Source organism: Artemia franciscana, chromosome 8, assembly GCF_032884065.1.
Source record: "Artemia franciscana chromosome 8, ASM3288406v1, whole genome shotgun sequence".
Classification (NCBI taxonomy): Eukaryota; Metazoa; Arthropoda; class Branchiopoda; order Anostraca; family Artemiidae; genus Artemia; species Artemia franciscana.
Genome location: NC_088870.1, coordinates 13,292,041 through 13,310,887, shown reverse-complemented (window position 1 = coordinate 13,310,887; position 18,847 = coordinate 13,292,041). Strand labels below are relative to the sequence as shown.

The window sequence follows — 18,847 nt, the reverse complement described above, 5'->3', positions numbered from 1 at the left end:
AAATATACAGCTAAGAAAGAACACATTTAATTCAACCTGGTGGTTTGCAACTCGATGTCGCACAAATTGCAGCACACTCTTATGCGACTCTTTTTTCAGTCTTATGCAACTCTTTTTTCACATATTTTTGTGTACATACTATTTGTTCATACAAAATAGTTCATACTATTTGTTCATACAAAATAGTTCATACTATTTGTTCATACAAAATAGTTCATACTATTTGTTCATACAAAGAGAAAATGAAGGAGCTCTACAAAAAAAAGAAAGCACACGATTGCTATGACGCTATGGAACTGCACCAAGTGCAGAAGGAGTTGGTGCCAGGCATATTTTGGAATCTTTTGGTTGTATTTCTTCATATGGTTAGCAGCGGCTATAGTAGGATATCATTGCTTATAGAAATAGAGATTGATAGGTTTCAATTTATTTTTTATTTTTCTAGTGGGCTAAGCACATTGAATGTAATTTTTTCTTTCGCTTCAGAGGAAATGGATAAAATTGTTATACAACTAGATTAATGAATCAAATTTTACCTAGCATATCCGTCTTAAGAAGCTAAATTCAAGAAATGTATATGTATATTTCAAGTATTCGCATTTACAAGTTATTTCAACAAAGAAAAGAAAAACTGATAAACCAATTGGAAAATGGACATAATGAAAGTGAAAAAGGCAAAATGGCAAGATTCCACGGTGAGGAGGGAAACAGGGCAAAGAAGCTGGGTCCAGGCACAGGTGCAGTTCAAAGCTATTATCATTTTTGGTTTCACAATGCTTGGTTATATTTTTCAAGAGAATATCTAGCCTACTTGACAAAAAAATTGTTTATGTTAATTTGCTTTATTGAAATAGAAAAATTAAAGATGTGCTTAAGGCCGTGAATAAGTGAACTGATGGAACTCGAAAATCCCATGTTAAAATTGAAAATTTATGTTTAAAAAGTACTCAAGTATTCATTGGTGGAAGATACCGCTTTTAATATCAGGCCGTAGCTTCTTGAAGATGCTACAAAATGTTTGCTAGGATTTTGCTCTATTTCCTCTAATTGCTTAGAAATTTTAAAAATGTCTAGCTCTTTTTCATAAGTTTACTCTATGAAGGATATTGCTTTGAGAACAAAATCGGTACTATCATGAGCAGAAGATAATAACCTGTAAGATGATTGCAACCATTTTTCGATGTATTTTCCTGTATTCCAACAGTCCCATAGAGTATTTTCAGCTACCTGAAGTTTTTACAAGTTTTTTGCCAGAAAGAATCGTTTCAGATCGCCCTAGAAACCAGGTTGACAAGCCGGTATAATTAGCCTGCTATTTCCGTCAATGAATAAGTGATATTTCAATGGTTTTTGACAATCGACAGTCTCTAGAGAATTGAGAGACAGAAGGCTACCCGAACTTCAATTTTGAAGCTCGATGTTTTAAAGTTCACTTAATCACGGCCTTAATAACCCTTGCAAGAATAAAACCCACAATGAAAAGTATTGTAAAACTCAAACAATCTTGGTCACTTCACTTTCATCTATGGATCTAAAGAAATAAGAATTAATATATAATGGTAAGGCATATTGTCATTGAGAATATGGCAATGGACATGAATATAAATCTAGACACATACCTGACTTGCTATTTTTACAAGTTTTCATAGGAATTATAACTTTACCCAGAACAATAAATTTATTTCTCTAATCGGTCACGCATCATAATTACAAACGATGTCTTCTAATTTCCCCTTAAGGATAATTCCTCCACAGGAAATTCTCCCTGCATTTAAACGTGAGTAACTAAAGTGTGAGCAAGACAAATAAAAAGAATGAACAAAAGAAAGATCCTGGGACATTTTACCTATATTCCCAAATGCGAGTTAAATATATGGTATGGAATATTGTATAGGATTCATTTTTATATTTTTATTTGTTTGAATTCTTAGCAAAGCAAGATAAAGGATATAGTTTCCTTGCCTATTTGATATAACTATTTCTGTCCATGTAAAATTGTCCTAACTCTAATTCCATGTTATTGAAATTTTACTTAAATAAATGACCTTAAAGATTCTTCAGACAGGAAAACGTTCTGATGTACCACTAGTGTACACATTTTTGATCACAAAGGGTGAAATGGTATCGCTTACTATAGATATTGGTGCCTGACAATGGTTGCATTTGGGGGATTTATCGTTTAAATTCGTGTGGAGAATTAGGGATTTTTACAAACTTTCTATATTTTTTAACTAATGGCAACTTTAAAACAGCTATATTTTGATGAAACTTCAGATATACAGACAAGGAAGGAATTGAGATGGCATTGACATTTTTGGCACATAATACAAATTCACCCCCTGAAATCAAGAACGCACCCCCCCAAAAAAAAACAAGAGCTAAGAGCTCATATGGCACTTGTGACGAGGCGAGAAGAGCTAAGGGCCAAGAGATCATATGGTATGAGCTTTAACAAAATTCTATGAATCAATAGATTGATTTAAAAAGGAAAATAAGAGGCTTAATGCCGGTCAGGATTTAAAATAAGAGCTCTTAGTCACGATGTCCTTCTAAATATCAAAAATCATTAAGATCCGATCACCCAGTCGTAAGTTATAAATACCTAAATTTTCCTCTCCCTTTAGCCCCATATGGTCGAATCTGGGAAAACGACTTTATCAAGTCAAATTGTGCAGCTCCCTGACACGCCTACCAATTTTAATCGTCCTAGCACCTCCAGAAGCACCAAACTCGCCAAATCACTGAACCCCTCCCCCCAACTCCCCAAAAGAGAGCGAATCCCGTACGATTCTGTCAATCACGCATCAAGGACATTTGTTTATTCTATCCACCAAGATTCATCCCGATTCCTCCACTCCAAGTGTTTTCCAAGATTTCCCCCTCCAACTCCCCCCAATGTCAAAAGATCTGGTTGGGATTTGAAATAAGAGCTCTGAGACATGAATTCCTTCTAAAAATCAAATTTCATTAAGATCCAATCATCTATTCGTAAGATAAAAAAAAAACCCAATTTTCACGTTTTCCAAGAATTCCGGTTTCCCCCTCCAACTCCCCCTAATGTCAAAGGATCTGGTAGGAATTTAAAATTAGAGCTTTAAAACACAAGATCCTTCTAAATATCAAATTTCATTAAGATCTGGCCACCCTTTCGTAAGTTACAAATACCTCAATTTTCAAAATTACCCCCCCCCCCCCAATTCCACCAAAAGAGAGCAGATCCGGTCCAGTTATGTCAGTAACGTATCTTAGACAGGTTTCTATTCTTCCCATCCAGTTTTATCCTGATCTCACTGCTTTAAGTATTTTCTAAAATTTCCGGTCCCCCCCAACTGCCCCCCCAATTACGCTTGATCCGGTTGAGATTTAAAATATGAAATCTGATTTACGAGGTCCTTCTAAACATGAAGTTTCATGAAGATTCGATCACTCCTTCGTAAGTTAAAAATACGTCATTTTTTCTTATTTTTCAGAATTAACCCCCCCCCCAATAGAGCAGATCCGTTTCAATTATGTAAATCACGTATGTAAGACTTCTGCTTTTATTTTTCTCACCAAGTTTCATCCCGATCCCTCCAATCTAAATATTTCCATGATTTTAGGTTCCCCACCCCAAACTTCCCCCAATGTCACCAGATCCGGTCAGGACTTAAAATAGGAGCTTTGAGACACGATATCCTTCTAAATATCAAATTTCATTGATATCCGATCACCCGTTCGTAAGTTAAAAATACCTCATTTTTTCTAATTTTTCAGAACTAACCCCTCCCCCAACTACCCCAAAGAAAGCGGATCCGTTCCGGTTATGTCAGTCATGTATCTAGGACTTGTGTTTATTTTTCCCCACCAAGTTTCATCCCGATCCCTCCACTCTAAGCGTTTTCCAAGTTTTAGGTTTCCCCCTCCCAACGCCCCCCCCAATGTCACCAGATCCGGTCGGGTTTCAAATAAAAGCTCTGAGACACGATATCCTTCTAAATATCAAATTTCATAGAGATCCGATCACCCGTTCGTAAGTAAAAAAACCTCATTTTTTCTAATTTTTCATAAATAACCCCCCCCCCCAACTACCCCTAAGAGAGAGGATCCATTCCGTTTATGTCAATCATGTATCTAGGACTTGTGTTCATTTTTCCCACCAAGTTTCATCCCGATCCCTCCACTCTAAGTATTTTCCAAGTTTTAGGTTTCCCCCTCCCAACTCTCACCCAATGTCACCAGATCCGGTCGGGATTTAAAATAAGACCTCTGAGACACGATATCCTTCTAAATATCAAATTTCATTGAGATCCGATCACCCATTCGTAAGTTAAAATACCTCATTTTTTTCTAATTTTTCAGAATTACACCCCCACCTCCAACTACCCCAAAGAGAGCGGATCCGTTCTGGTTATATCAGTTATGTATCTAGGACTTGTGCCTAATATTCCCACCAAGTTTCATCCCGATCCCTCAACTCTAAGTTTTTTCCAAGTTTTAGGTCTCCCCCTCCCAACTCCCCCTCCCCCCAATGTCACCAGATCTGGTCGGGATTTAAAATAAGAGCTCTAAGACACCATATTTTCCTAAATATCAAATTTCATTGAGATCACCCGTTCGTAAGCTAAAAATACCTCAATTTTAATTTTTCAGAATTACCCCCCCCCCCCCCCAACCACTCCAAAGAGAGCGGATCCGTTCCGGTTATGTCAATCATGTATCTAGGACTTGTGCTTATTTTTCCCACCAAGTTTCATCCTGATCCCTCCACTCTAAGTGTTTCCCAAGATTTTAGGTTTCCCCCTCCCATATCCGCCCTAATGTCACCAGATGCGGTCGGGATTTAAAATAACAGCTCTGAGACACGATGTCCTTCCAATCATCAAATTTCATTAAGATCTGATCAACAGTTCGTAAGTTAAAAATACTTCAATTTTTCTATTTTTCTGAATTAACCGGCCCCCCACTCCCCCCCCCAGGTGGTCAAATTGGGAAACAGACTATTTCTGATTTAAGCTGGTCCCGTCCCTGATACACCCGCCAAATTTCATCGTCCTAGCTTACCTGGAAGTGCCTAAAGTAGCAAAACCGGGACCGACAGACAGACCGACAGAATTGGCGATTGCTATATGTCACTTGGTTAATACCAAGTGCCATAATTAAAAGTTTTTCCCGTCTGAAGTACCTTTAACAAGATTTCTTGGTTAAATTTAATTTAAATAACATGGAATAAATTCCAAATGAGGGCCAAGCAAATTTAAAATGAACAGAAATTATTTTAACAAAGCAACAACATTCTAAAAAAATGACAATTTCACATGTGGGAAGAAATTCCCAAGCGAAATTTTCCGCAGGAGGGGTGGGATTGCCTGTGATGGATAACTGGACCAGAAAGTTAGAAACAAAAAAGGATTAATTTATGTCATTTAACTTTCCTTTGAATATTTGAGCTGTCATTTTACCTAGCTTAATTGTCTTTTAACTATGACGACTACGGGAAATAGAACATCTGAAATTAAACATATTAAGTTTTACCTAATTTTCACAATTGAAAGAAAAAAACCTGATATATTTGAAAACTCAAAAGTTTCTTTGACATTCAAACATCAGGCCCACCCGAGACAAAGCTCTTGCAGTCTCATGCACACATGCTACACGCAGTAAATAGATATCAATCATTAAGCAAATATTTTTTATGATCCCTACAAAATAATCACTTTCTTGTGGGGTTTAAATCCAATACTTGAGCATTACTCATCAGTATAGTATCCTCTTAATAAGAGAAATAGAGAAAAAGTTGAGAAAGTGCAATGTAGAGCCACCTAGCTCATACCTTACCTGAGACATCTATCATACCACCAGAGAATGCAGAGACTACAGTTGCCTATATCTCTGATATGATAGAGCTGACCTAATAAATACATTCCACGTTCATAATACCACTCCAACTCACGTCTTCCCTTTTGCAGAGTACAGTAGGACTCATCAACAAAACACAAAAAAATACCCACCATGTCCACATAAAAGATTAGTTCAAAACTCTGAATCTAGCCAAGTGTAGAAGACTTGGAATGTATTTCTATTGGAAACAGTTGCAACTATCATGGTCTAGTTTTTCAAAACTAGCTTAGGCTCTATGGATTTCTATACTTGATCTTATCACAATCTAGTATCTTTTTATTGTATCAACTACAGAAACAGAGCCGCAAAAACTTAGACGATTGCGTACGCTTTCCTTCGTTCTTCCTTTCCTACACGTCACAAGGGGGTCTATATGTATTATTTTTCTAATATCTGGTTATCAGTAACAGGAACATAACTATGGTAACAAACTTTTAGTCACAGTGGATATTTCGTGGTTTAAAGTTCAAATTTAAATTCTCAGAAATTTTTTCCACATGTATGGCTTTTTCTGGTATAGATGATTCCATCCCAGCACAAATCTGAAGTAGTGACAAACTTATTTGTTCATATTGCATGCTTGTTAAGGCGTGTCTCCAATATGTATTCTATGACTTTCAACCAAATGGGAATATTATTTGAAGCACATTCACAGCTGTTGTCTGGGTAATGCTTTTAACACAAATAACACACTTGAAAAGTTTCTGAATTCTTTGATACATATCTAAAGTTGGAGCCTGGAAAAAAGTTTCATAAAATACTTGGGGGCTTATCTCTGGAGTATTATTCTTTGATGGAAAATTAGATTTTAAGCACGGGAGAAGGCTTTGTCGCACTTAGCACAGTTGAAGGATTTATCCCGAGTGTGTGATCTTCGATGCACATTTAGATTTTCAGCACAGGAAAAGGTTTTATCGCAAATAAGGCACTTGAAAGGTTTATCCCCACTGTGCATTCTTTGATGTCTCTTTAAATGTGAAGAATTAGAAAATCTTTTATCACAAAGAAGACACTTGAAAGGTTTATCACCAGTGTGTATTCTTTGATGTGTCTTTAAATTTGAAGAATTAGAAAATCTTTTATCACAAAGAAGACACTTGAAAGGTTTATCCCCACTGTGCATTCTTTGATGTTTCTTTAAATGTTGAGACTGAGAAAATCTTTTATCACAAATAAGACACTTGAAAGGTTTATCCCCACTGTGCATTCTTTGATGTGTCTTTAAATGTTGAGACTGAGAAAATCTTTTATCACAAATAAGACACTTGAAAGGTTTATCCCCACTGTGCATTCTTTGATGTGTCTTTAAATGTTGAGACTGAGAAAATCCTTTATCACAAATAAGACACTTAAAAGGTTTGTCCCCACTGTGTATTCTTTGATGCACATTCAGATTTTCAGCACGGGAAAAGGTTTTATGGCAAATAGAGCACATGAAATACTTATCCCCAGAGTGGATTCTTTTATGTCTCTTTAAAGTATTGCACATAACGCGCTTAAAGAGTTTTTCAGACAATTTTTCTAATGGGACAACAGGAATTCCTTTTTCAAGTTCAAGCTGCTTTACAGCATCTGAATAGTGTACTGAAGTGTACCCTTTCTTGTCAGAATAAGGAGAGGATTTATAATTACAGTCATAACTTGAATCACTAGTACTTTTCACTATGGTTGGGCAAAATGATCCAGTATCCAATTCTTTAATTATTTTAGAGGATTGTATTTCCGGTGATGCATTGTCGCAAAACGGCAGGAGAGCTGGGACGTCTAAAGTAGAAAAAATATTTACTTAAAACATCAAAACATATTCGATGCAGAGAAGCAACAATTTATTGGTGATACTTTTCCAGGTTGTCAAGTTCGAAAACGAATCCTACAATTTAGTTTTAACCCTGTGTTTTGAGGTAGGAATATTATTGATAGAGAGAGAATGGCCATTTAAGACTATGAAATTGAAATTAAGAGTGTTACAGACGATTTGGTTATTTTTAAAAAAATAAAACTAAATGGTAGCTTGTATAAATCATGATTACGAAAGATGCAGTTTTTTGTTTCAAAATGGTTCCATTTAATTCAGACTCGGAAGCGAGACACCTGTTTAATGTTGCAACACGTCAAATGTCAAAAATAACCTTTCGGGTATAAGTTAACACATTATTAATGGGTTTTCAGCTAAATTTTCACCCAGAGCTACTTAAAATGTAAGGAGTGTTTGCTGAGACTCCAGAAGGGGTCATTAGATGGAAATTGAGAATTAAAACCCTTTTTAAAAATAAAAATTGATGGAAGGAGAGATCTCCCTCCTCTATGCCCTTCAAAAAAAAAATCATCAAAATTTCGAGATAGCCAGTTTTTTAAATATTTGAACGCTCAATAGAAATGTCTCCAATGATGAAAATTCCCATAGGTCCCGAAACAAGGGCCACAAATAAAATAAATTAGCAAATATTTAAACAAAAGTAGTACATTTGAAAATGTGGGCTCGTGCAATATCTGAGGAAAGGCAAGATATTAAGTTGAAGCTTTGTGGGAATGTCGAGGCGGATGTTAATCTGAATAAAAGAAAGATGTTAAACTGAATATAGAAAACCATCATGTCCATTCAGATTGTCAAAAGGACGTATTAAAACGGTGAATTACCTGGAATGGCCGAAGGAATGCGGCCAACATTTTTCGGAGGGTAATAGTATCCCCTGAACTATTGTGATGAATTATTCGTTTTTTTTAAGGGCAAAAATTATCAAAGTAATGAGGAAATCAATAAAATCCTCCTATTCTCACATAAAATTAAAACTGTTTGAAACTATAAATCATGACCATGATTTATATTTTTTTTAATGACCATGATATATGCATTTTTAAACATAATTTGATCATTCATTATTATTAGTGTTTTTTGCTTTGTTTGTTTTATTAGTCGACTCCGAAGTCCGAATTCGGCCCCCTGAGGGCTTGTGATAGTGATTTTTTTGAAATAAATATCTTATCTTATCTTACCAAATACAAAGTAAAATTTTGTTAATATGCACGCCAAATATACCAAGATGAAAAAAAAATAAATGCAACTAGTCCTCCCTTAGTAGTTTGACCATGTTTATTAAATCTGTATTTTTATACTTTAACAGCAAACACCCTAATTCGTTGCTATACTCACTTGCTCACTAATACCAGCAGCTTGGACCTTCAATCTTGACACAAGGAAGGGAAACATTATTTTATGCAAAGTTCTCTGGATTTTATATTCTATGAATTTTTGGGAGATTTTTCACGATATGCAACATCTTACTGCCTTTTTGCAGTTTTCCTGTACCCACTAAGAGCTTCGGCCCTCGTAGTTAAAGCCTGGTACAACCCCATCTCTTCATAATCTTGGGCAGCTCAGACTTCTGCGATTCACATTCTTGGATAAAATTTAAAATAACTATGAAAGTGGGAAATCAAATATCCAATAAACAGTTTATAGAAAGATAAATTATCAAAAATCACATAAATGCTAGAGTTAAGCTCAATTCTGTTATCAGCCATTTGCACTGAATGGATAATAAGATACTCAAAAGTGATATATTTGTAATTAAAAATATAACTACAAATATCACTTATACTTCTAGCTGTTTGAAAAGGCAATAGAGGAATCAGGAGGCAATCATACCCTCGCTCTTGATAGTAGTTAAGTCCTGTTCAATAGAGTCAAAATCAGGTTCGAGGCTTGTAGATGTACAGGATGAAATATCAGAAGCAACATCTCTGTGTTTAGGTGATGAAACAGGTTTTGTAATACCCAAAAATAGTTTGTCTTCATTTGGGAATATGTCTTCAAATGCCGAAAAAAATTATGCCGTTAAATCGTGTGAGCCAACACAGGAGATTGAATCTACTACTCCTCTCAAACTGAACGAAATATAAGAATAAAAATTACGAGTAAAAAAGCTTCTAACGGCATACTATTATGACAATACAACGTCAAAAAATTTCCTATGAAGGTCTATTTATTTCGTCAATATCAATGTTATTGATCTTAAGACTAAACCCTTGTATAAAATAACTGCCTATATTTCAAAGTTCAATTTTACTTTTTGCAACAAAATTAAATTCATATCCAATTTTAAAGGGATGTAAGTTCATTTTCTAGTAAAAATAACTGTAGCTAACCATAGCATCTCATCACAAAATTTTCTTTTTTCCATACTCCTGTACAAAAAGAAGAAGTACCAAGTACTATTTAAAGCACCGAGGACACCAAAATGAACCACAGAATTAGCCATGACAACATACAGACGTACCTACCAAGGACACGTACTGTACCATACCAACCAAGGAGACCAAAAAGATGGGGAAAACATTCTTTCCCCATCTTAGGTCTATTCATAACTGAAAACAAGGTTTCCTACGATTTATGTGGGTCGTTACGCAATTAGCAATTCACGCAAGTCATGTGAAAGTTTCCCAAGGGTTTTCAGTTGCCAACACTGAACTGTGAAAAAAAGAGGAAAATAACTTGATAGATTCAAAATAGGTTTTTTTCTAGTAGAAAGCCGATGAAGCCCCTGCTACACAAAATAATCTTTTTGACTTTTTATTATGCAGTGTCAAAAGAATCAGAGGTAGGGAATGAAAAAGCAAAAAATATTTTGAGTAGCCTACTGCCATCTTATCTTTCCGAATCTAGCAAGACACTTTTCCTTTCTTATTTTTCGTAAAAAGGGGAAGCGAGAAAAAATCAGCAACTTGTAACTCAAGTTACAAAATAACCTACAACAAACCCTCTTCATTCTCCCCCCATAACTTGCATGCAACCAACCCATATAAAACATATAGAAGGTTAATACTTAGAAGTAAATATCGATACAAAACCCTATACACCAATGCCATTAAGTCTCATGAGAGGTTTAACCAAGAGCAAAAAGAAATTAATTTAAACAAGTAACGAAATTTATCACAGAAAATACAAACTACCTTTACAAGCCTGTTAATGGATACAACATCACTTCAATAAAAATCAGTATGGTAACGCATAAAAAAGAAGAAATATTTGTACAATTGAATATTTTCATGCAAGCCATAACCAGCCAAATTTATATCCAAGGATTTTCAAACCAGCAAGGGGAAAGCGGGAACATGAGCATTGCGATTTCCATTATCCTTTTTCCAAATGAATAAGAACTGGGACCCTTTCAGAAGTCAAACACTTAGTATCCTGACCTTACAATTCATTTTTTTCATTGTTAAAAAATGGTTCTGTGTAACTTATCGCTTCTAACAAAAATTACTTTGAACTCATATTGAGAAGCAATAATGCTGCTCCACTAATCTTAATAATAAAAAATAAATAATAAGCCTTAAAAGACATATTTTCACAAGAAGTGCAGCTATCAGCCTAAGACTTTCTAGTTTAAAATTGATTTCTTCATTCATAGTAATTTCTTGAAGATCAAGATCCTCTTCCTTTTTTTATGACAAATTTAACTTTTGCACAATTACAAAGCACTACTGGTTCTTTTTAAGGCAGTAACAGTTGTGGCCAGTGGTCAATGCACTAAAAACATTTTTGCATTTCCTCACCTCTGGAAAATCAGACTGCTCACCCTTAATATCTAGACCATTTTATTAAAAAAAAAGAGCATTTAATCCTCTTTTCTCTTTAACCTTAAAAAAATAACATCCATATAATAGGAGAAACGGACATTTTTATTTACACTTTTATTCTATAATCTATACACTTATAACTCTCCATAGATGTTCAATGGATTAGTGATGATAAAAAGTGAAAAACACTTTTTGCTTATACACATGTTCAGTGCATTAAAGTCAAAGATTGACTGCACCATTCCTCCATTATCACTTTAAACCATTTTAATAGCAAGTAACTTTTGAAGCTTAATAATATATCTATCTTGTGATTAACTAAAAGTGATACTGAATTGACACCATTGAACAGTGTGTTCTAGCAAGCTTTACAAATGCCAAGCAGGGTCGTATTTGAAAACTTGACAATTATTACAAATTGTTATACAACATTGTTCTACCTAACTTTCGCATTTATACCTTAAAATTTTAGCTATTGATTAACTGTACAAACAGATTCAAAGGCAAATACACACATGGTTTATATTTGTGAAGATATACATATGAGCTGAAGAGGTTTTACAACATACCTTCGTCCTTGATAGCAGATATATCCGAGTTAATACAGTTTGATTCAGTTTCAAATTTTACAGGAATACTTGTTGCAATGACTGAAGTACTATCATCCTCCTTGGGAACTACGGCAGGATTCATAATCCCAAACTGCAGGTAATTTTCATTTAAAAACATCCCATCAGCTTCTAAAACAGTTGTAAATAAACTTTCATTGTGAACAAATAAATGCAACTCTGCTAAAGCAAAACAAAAATATGAAACTCTGCTAAAGCTAGAAGATATTCATAAGACACTGGATAGGAGACTAGCCATGAATAAAATAGCTTCCAAAGAAATACATTCAACAAAGAACACAAAAATCTCCTATATCATGATGCAACAAATTTTATTCAGCTTCTATTTTTTTACATTATTCCCTACTTAAGCTCTGATTATGTTTTGTGTTACTTTAGTTTGATGAAAAATTTTTTTTTACTCATCTTCTATTTTCTATGCTTTTCAAAGAAATTGACCAAAATATAATACCTGCATTAATTATAACATAATTATGCCCTGTTTAGGTAACTGGTTAAATGGTATTTCATTATTCACAGTAAATTCTACTCGTTTTCAACTTGACTTTCAACACAAGCTAACTTTGATTGTATTACTTTAGTGTTTACTTTTATCAGATAAAAACAGCAACTCAAATAAAGATAGGGCTGCACATTTCATGTCAACAGCAAACTTCATACATCTGAAAATGATTTTTCGAAACTCAGTTGGGCCAACAAATGTAAGATCAGTAGTAAACAAAGACAGTAAAATTTTGGCTCTGTCTAAAAACAAAATTTCTTCTAATCAGCTTCAGTAAATAATCAAGCCTACAAGTACCAAATAGGAGGTAGGATTCACCATGATAAGATAGAATGCAAATATCTACAATTACCCCACGAATAGGGGTAACAAAAAAATTCCCCAATACCCAGCAAAACTCTAAGGTTCCCCACCAATGTCTGGGCCTGAGTCCACCAAAAGATGGATTGTGTTAGTGGTATATTATTAGTAATAGAGGAGCATCCTTTAGAACAGTTGAACATCCCTTTCATGATGTGCCAGAAGTTTCAACTTGACATGATAAGCCACTCCAAATTATTGCTCATGTGCAATTTAATATTATTCTTTACTTTTAAGACAGAGGAAAAACAGCAAATGAAATAAAGACAGGGCTGCATACTTCATTACAATTGCAAATTTCATACATCTCAAAAGGATTTTTCCAAACTAAGTAAGGCCAAAAAAAGTAAGATCTGAAGTAATCAAGCCTATAAGCACAAGATGAAAGACAGGATTCACCATGACAAGACAGATTCCAAATATCTCCCATTCTCCCCAGGAATAGGGATAACAAAGAAATCCTCCAGCACCCCAAAAAACAGTCTAGTTCCCCACCAATGTTTAGACCTAAGTCCACTAACAGATAAAATCATTTTTAGCTTTCTTGTTTTGGGTAAAACTAGAAACATTAAACTCCTTTACTACACTGTCTCAAAAAATAGAATAAAGGACAAAATACAAATAATGCTTTTCAATATTTGGCTAAGTTCTAAGAACTATTAATTACCTTTCTTAAGCATGGGTTGATCAGAAAGGTCCATTGTTTCAAAGTCAACTTGAGCTTTCACTTGGCTCTCTAAGATGGATTACATCTCCAGGTGATTCTCCATCAAATTCCTAGGTTCTTTGTCCTAAAAAACAAGATTAGTAACAACACGTGCAAATTTCTTATTCAAAACAAGCAAAATGAGTCAGTTTGACAACAGACTACTTTGATCAAGAAATTCTAAATTGTGCAATTATGATATTAAGATAAACTTAAAAAAATCTTAGTTTTTTTTAGTTTGAGGTCAACATTTCTCAACAAGGCTTACAAGGACTTCTGTGATATTTAGATTTGAACCAAATGACAATATGATACAATTTAAGTCTATTCCATCTAATTTCTGGTCCATATTTAACCAGCAGTTTACTTCTATTCCTAATCTTCCCTTTATTATTATTCCCACATCAATGACATCATTTGTAATATAGTTGTTGAAATTATGTTCTTTTATAGGTTGCTTGAGTTTCCTTTTCAATATGTGAGTTAGAAGTATTTTATGTTGAGTCACAAGCTCCTATTTCAGAACAAGGATTCAACCTTATGCATTCCAACAATAGATGGGTCCCAGTCAGGTTCAAAAACAGCATAGATAATATCTTCAAATTTTTGAAAGTTGGTATTTTGTGCCCCAATTTAGAAACCAGATACAGTTAGATGCTCATATTAATAAATTATACACAGAAATTCTGAAGGATACAAGCAAGTCACAAAATAAATTAGGATACTTAGATTTAGGGGAAGGGCAGGGGGTTAGAAATGATAAAAATGACACCCACTTTCCATGCTTGCTCACCTACCATGGATCATTACCCATTGGCTCTTCCTTAAAACTACCATTCCAGACGATGTTAAATACAAACCTATAATTAGTGTTAACTTAATTAATCAAGTAAATACATAAAGTAAGCTTAATAAAGTTTAGTTTGAATCCAGGAACATTCCAACCCCACAAGACTAGGTAACAGAAACTCCCAGCAGTTTTATACAGGAGTAATAGAAGTGATGCCATTATCACTAATAAGTTAATGAAGGCTAATACTCTCCAAGCATTATTTCTTATTGTAGAAGCATTGGATAGAAAATTGAAGGGTATCTATATTCATAGGATCCAAGACTATTTGCTCTTACCCTGATGGGGCCAGACAAAGTCCTAGGCTATATAGAAAACCACAAGAAATGAATATATAAATGACATTCTCACTTCATCATTAATTTTCTGTAAATCAAATTTTCATATTTACATCTATGTTAATTTACATTTCAAAACTGTTTTGAAATAATATGATAGTTATCTTTTTGTATGGCCTCCTTTAAAGGGAACAATAATAACAAGGAGCATTTGATTCTTCAATTTATACTTTGTCCAAATATAATGGTAGATATGATTTGCATCATTAATCTTTTATATCTGGCATCATTTGTAGAAAATGAGGCCCACTGCCTTGGCAACTGCAATTATATTGGAAAGAAGGATTGATTTGTAATCAAATCTTATTATGCTTTGATATCTATATTTGTTTTATTAGAAGAGATCAAAAAAGACTAATCAATATTGCTTATTCCACTGTTATCATTGTTTTACCATGATGTGATGCTATACTACAGACATGGTTAAGATTAAAAACAATGATTCAAGCAATTGCGAACAATGGAAAGCATATGGTAACAGTATTGTATATACTCTCTTCTAAAGAAACATAATACAATAACAAGAATGGAACCGTTTGATTCCCAAACTCTCTTTCCAAACGTAATGGTTAATGTGTTACTACCATAACTGAAGAGCAGCCCAAACCCCCTAGTGGATCCAGATATAACCCTAGGTTAGTCTGTAAACAAAACTGTAAGACAACATTATAGTAGTAAAATTATTACTGTACTTTATAATGCATATACTCTTTCTTTTAATTAGATTATCTTGTATCTTTCTAGTTTTATCCATGTCTTTCAATAGAATATTACCCCCAGTACAAAATTGACAGTGGTCAATTTTGGACAAATATTTTGATTAAAATGTATCTTTCATATTTAATATTGTGTTTACATTTCTGACAATGCATCCCAACCCCCTTTATGGTTAAATATATAACCCTATGACATATACAAAAGCAGAGGAAAACACAAAACAAATGGAATTCTTACTTTATAATAAACAGCATGCTTCTATCAATATGATTATAATGTTTCTCTGCAATGTTATCCACATATTTAAATCATTTTTAACTGATCTTAATTTATTATGCTGGAGTAGGTGTTATACAATTGATAGGCCAACAAACATTTTTGCAAAAAGAAAAAAAAAGAGAGAAAATATCCAAACCAACATAGAACCTTATTATCTAGAACCATTAAGGCTAATCATAAAATTAGTGAAGAAATTGGGGAAAATGCTATAGGAAAAGCTTTTGCCTATCTTGGAAAGTAGCTGAGTCAAGAGGACAAATTGAGGGATTTGGCAGCTTCTTCCAAAACATTCCTATGCTGGCGGCTTTCCTTTCTTTCTATTTCCATCATTTCCTGATTCAATTGTAGATTATTTCTCCTTTTTGAGACTTTTTTTTAACATGGTATGTTTCTTTGGACAGGTTTCTCTCTTCTGAGTTCTTTTATTCAACAGCAAATTTCACTTCACCAGAAAACAATTCCTTATAGTCTCCACAAAAGGCTCCTTTGACCAGGAAAGAACAAGGTAATTATTTCTCCAACTTTCTTTGCAGATAAGCTTTCAAGACATTAAAATATGACAAGTGGGCTGACTTTGTACTTTTTGTAAAAGAAATTAACTCAGAGGGGATGGGACAAAATTCAACTTTCCTTCTTAACTGCCTCAGTGCATCTTTGAGCAATTTGACATTGAAAGTTCTCTCTAGCTTCAACATCTGATGCTGGTTCTAAGAAGGATTGAGGAAATTCATGTGAAGCAACATGCCTTCCCTCCAAGTACAGATCAAAATCTTGATCTTTTGGTTCACTCTTTCCGGAAATTTTTATGTCTATTGACCACAGTTGATACTTACCATTAGGCATTTGTGCTGTTTGTGTGTATGGCTTAATTCTTGTTGTCAATGTCTAAAACGTCTCTACACCTTCCTATATCAAACTTCTTACCTCAATAATTAGGTCTCTAGAAGTAGTCTCCAAAATATCTAGGAGCAGTGGTATATCTCTCTGAATATTTTTCTTGAATTTACCAAGCTTCAGCAAATACTCAGAAATGTTTTAGTCTTTTTTTTTTATTTACAAGTGGACTACAAAAACAAAAAGAAAGAAGTGGAGTATATAAGAAATAAGGAAAAAATAAGACATTAGAAATTACTTAAAATACTATCCACAGAAAGAAGCACAAGTCACAACTTTGCTGATTTATACTTAGCACAGAGCTCAATATTATCTAAATGATGGAAAGAATCTCAAACATAGAAATTCTAAATTATCTTTGAATTACTATTCCTAGAGGGAAGGTAATATCCTCATAGAAGGAGGATATTATTTGGGTACATTGGGAAACTGGCTCATTATCCCATCCTATAGGTGGCCAGGGATATCCAAAATGGCTTTAACCCTTTGTACTATAGTGCCTTATTTATATAAATCCAAAACTTGAGTGTAACCTGGTATCTGTAGACAAGACTCAATGTGATGTGATGCCTTTTCAATGTGATGCCTTTTTTATGCTATTTATGAGTATAATAATCCCTTCTACCTCAAATTCAGATTTAAGCACTTTTTGAGCTCTTAAAAATGACCTAAATATGGGGTATAAAAAAGGCTTAAAACATTTGTCTAAAACTCTGAAACATTGATCTTAAACTTACTGTTTCATTATAAATCCATTCTTTTAATGTTATATAATCAATAAGCACTGATTTTCCAATATTAATTTGGATAAATTAATTTTACCAATGTTATGGCGTTTGCTTCTTTGCACTGAGTATTATTTTTTTGAAAACAGCAAGGAGAAAACATAATATTATTTTGTTGGAAATGACAGATAATTAATAGGCTACTTTAATTGAAAATTCATCATTTTTAAGAGCTTAAAAAGTGCTTAGACTTGAATTTACAATAGGAGCAACTATTATATTGATAAAGAACATAAAAAAAGAATCAAGTGGTATGTTTGCTTTATGGGTAAGTTAATTATATAAACTGTCATAATTTTTTGAAAATTTGTCATTTTTTAAGAGCTCAAAAAGTGCTTAAACATCAATTTAAGGTAGAACTGATTCATATATTCATAAAGAGCATAAAAAAGGCATCAAATGGTATATTCACTTTATACAAAAGCCAGTTATATGGTTTGCTATAAATTTACCTGAGTTTCCTGCAAAAATCCTGATTACCTAGCCTGTGTACTATTTCTACTGCTATGGTAAATATATGGTATGGCCCTTTTCACAAGACATCAACCAAAAAGTTATAAGATTACTGATTGAACTTACAGGATAGGATCCAACCTCAAACATACTTAACAAAGTGGGGCCTCATAAGAGTTAGAAGGAAATTTGTTGATTGTCAAGCAACAAAATCTAGACATAGGAACTACTTGGATTTAAAAAAAAGTGCCTATGTCAAGGCTTTATGCTTTGCATTTGATGTTTTTGTAATCTATCCAGTCATACACAAACTCTTGTTTTTAGATAGCCTAGGCCTATTGCAACCAAACAATATTGAGGCGCCACAACAGTACATCCATATTTGTAATATTGGGCACCATGTCATGTTTCAAGGGAATTGTATAATCTGATTGAAAAAAAATATTTACAGTTGAGATTCTCATTCCAACAAATTTTTCTAGGCTGCTCATGGCTCCCAAAAATTTGAGCCTTGAGGATGACAAAGCCTGTTGCTCCTTTATATTAGGATAATTTGCTCCAGCCTCTTGGCATTAAATCCATTTATTTTGTTGTGTGCATACCTCACTAAATTATCAAGACTGAGTGGCTTCCATTGATTAGATAAACACCACGCGGTAAACCATCATGTCACGTTACTTTTGAATTTTTTTTCTGCTACCTATTTTGTGCTGATTACAGATGACTCTGCTTAACGCTGTTATGACCACAAGAGGCAAAAAACAGGCACTTAAATAAATGCGTAAAAAAAAAAAATTAAAAATCTAGAAGAGAAAACAAAACAGCTGCAATTCCCTCCACTCACTACTTCCGAACGTCAAGTCAAATCTTATTGTAC

The 18,847-nt window shown here is 34.0% G+C and overlaps 1 protein-coding gene across 5 annotated transcripts in view; it reads right to left on the bottom strand.

The window, feature by feature from the left end:
* LOC136030007 (zinc finger protein 664-like) overlaps positions 1-18,847 on the bottom strand; it is a 96,728-nt gene that overhangs the window by 58,269 nt on the left and 19,612 nt on the right. Inside the window, exons 1-4 of one of the 5 annotated variants that reach the window (XR_010618153.1) lie at positions 18,573-18,663; positions 13,616-13,739; positions 12,027-12,197; positions 5,815-7,641 (exon numbers count right to left, since the gene is read on the bottom strand). The exons of 1 other annotated variant lie outside the window; for it this stretch is intronic. Coding sequence is in view for 1 of the 4 variants with exons in the window: in XM_065708622.1 (XP_065564694.1) it covers positions 6,686-7,641; positions 9,524-9,695; positions 13,617-13,649 (1,161 nt within the window). In the remaining 3 variants the exon portion in view is untranslated. 3 more of the 5 variants (XR_010618154.1, XM_065708622.1, XM_065708624.1) reach the window with 3 other exon arrangements.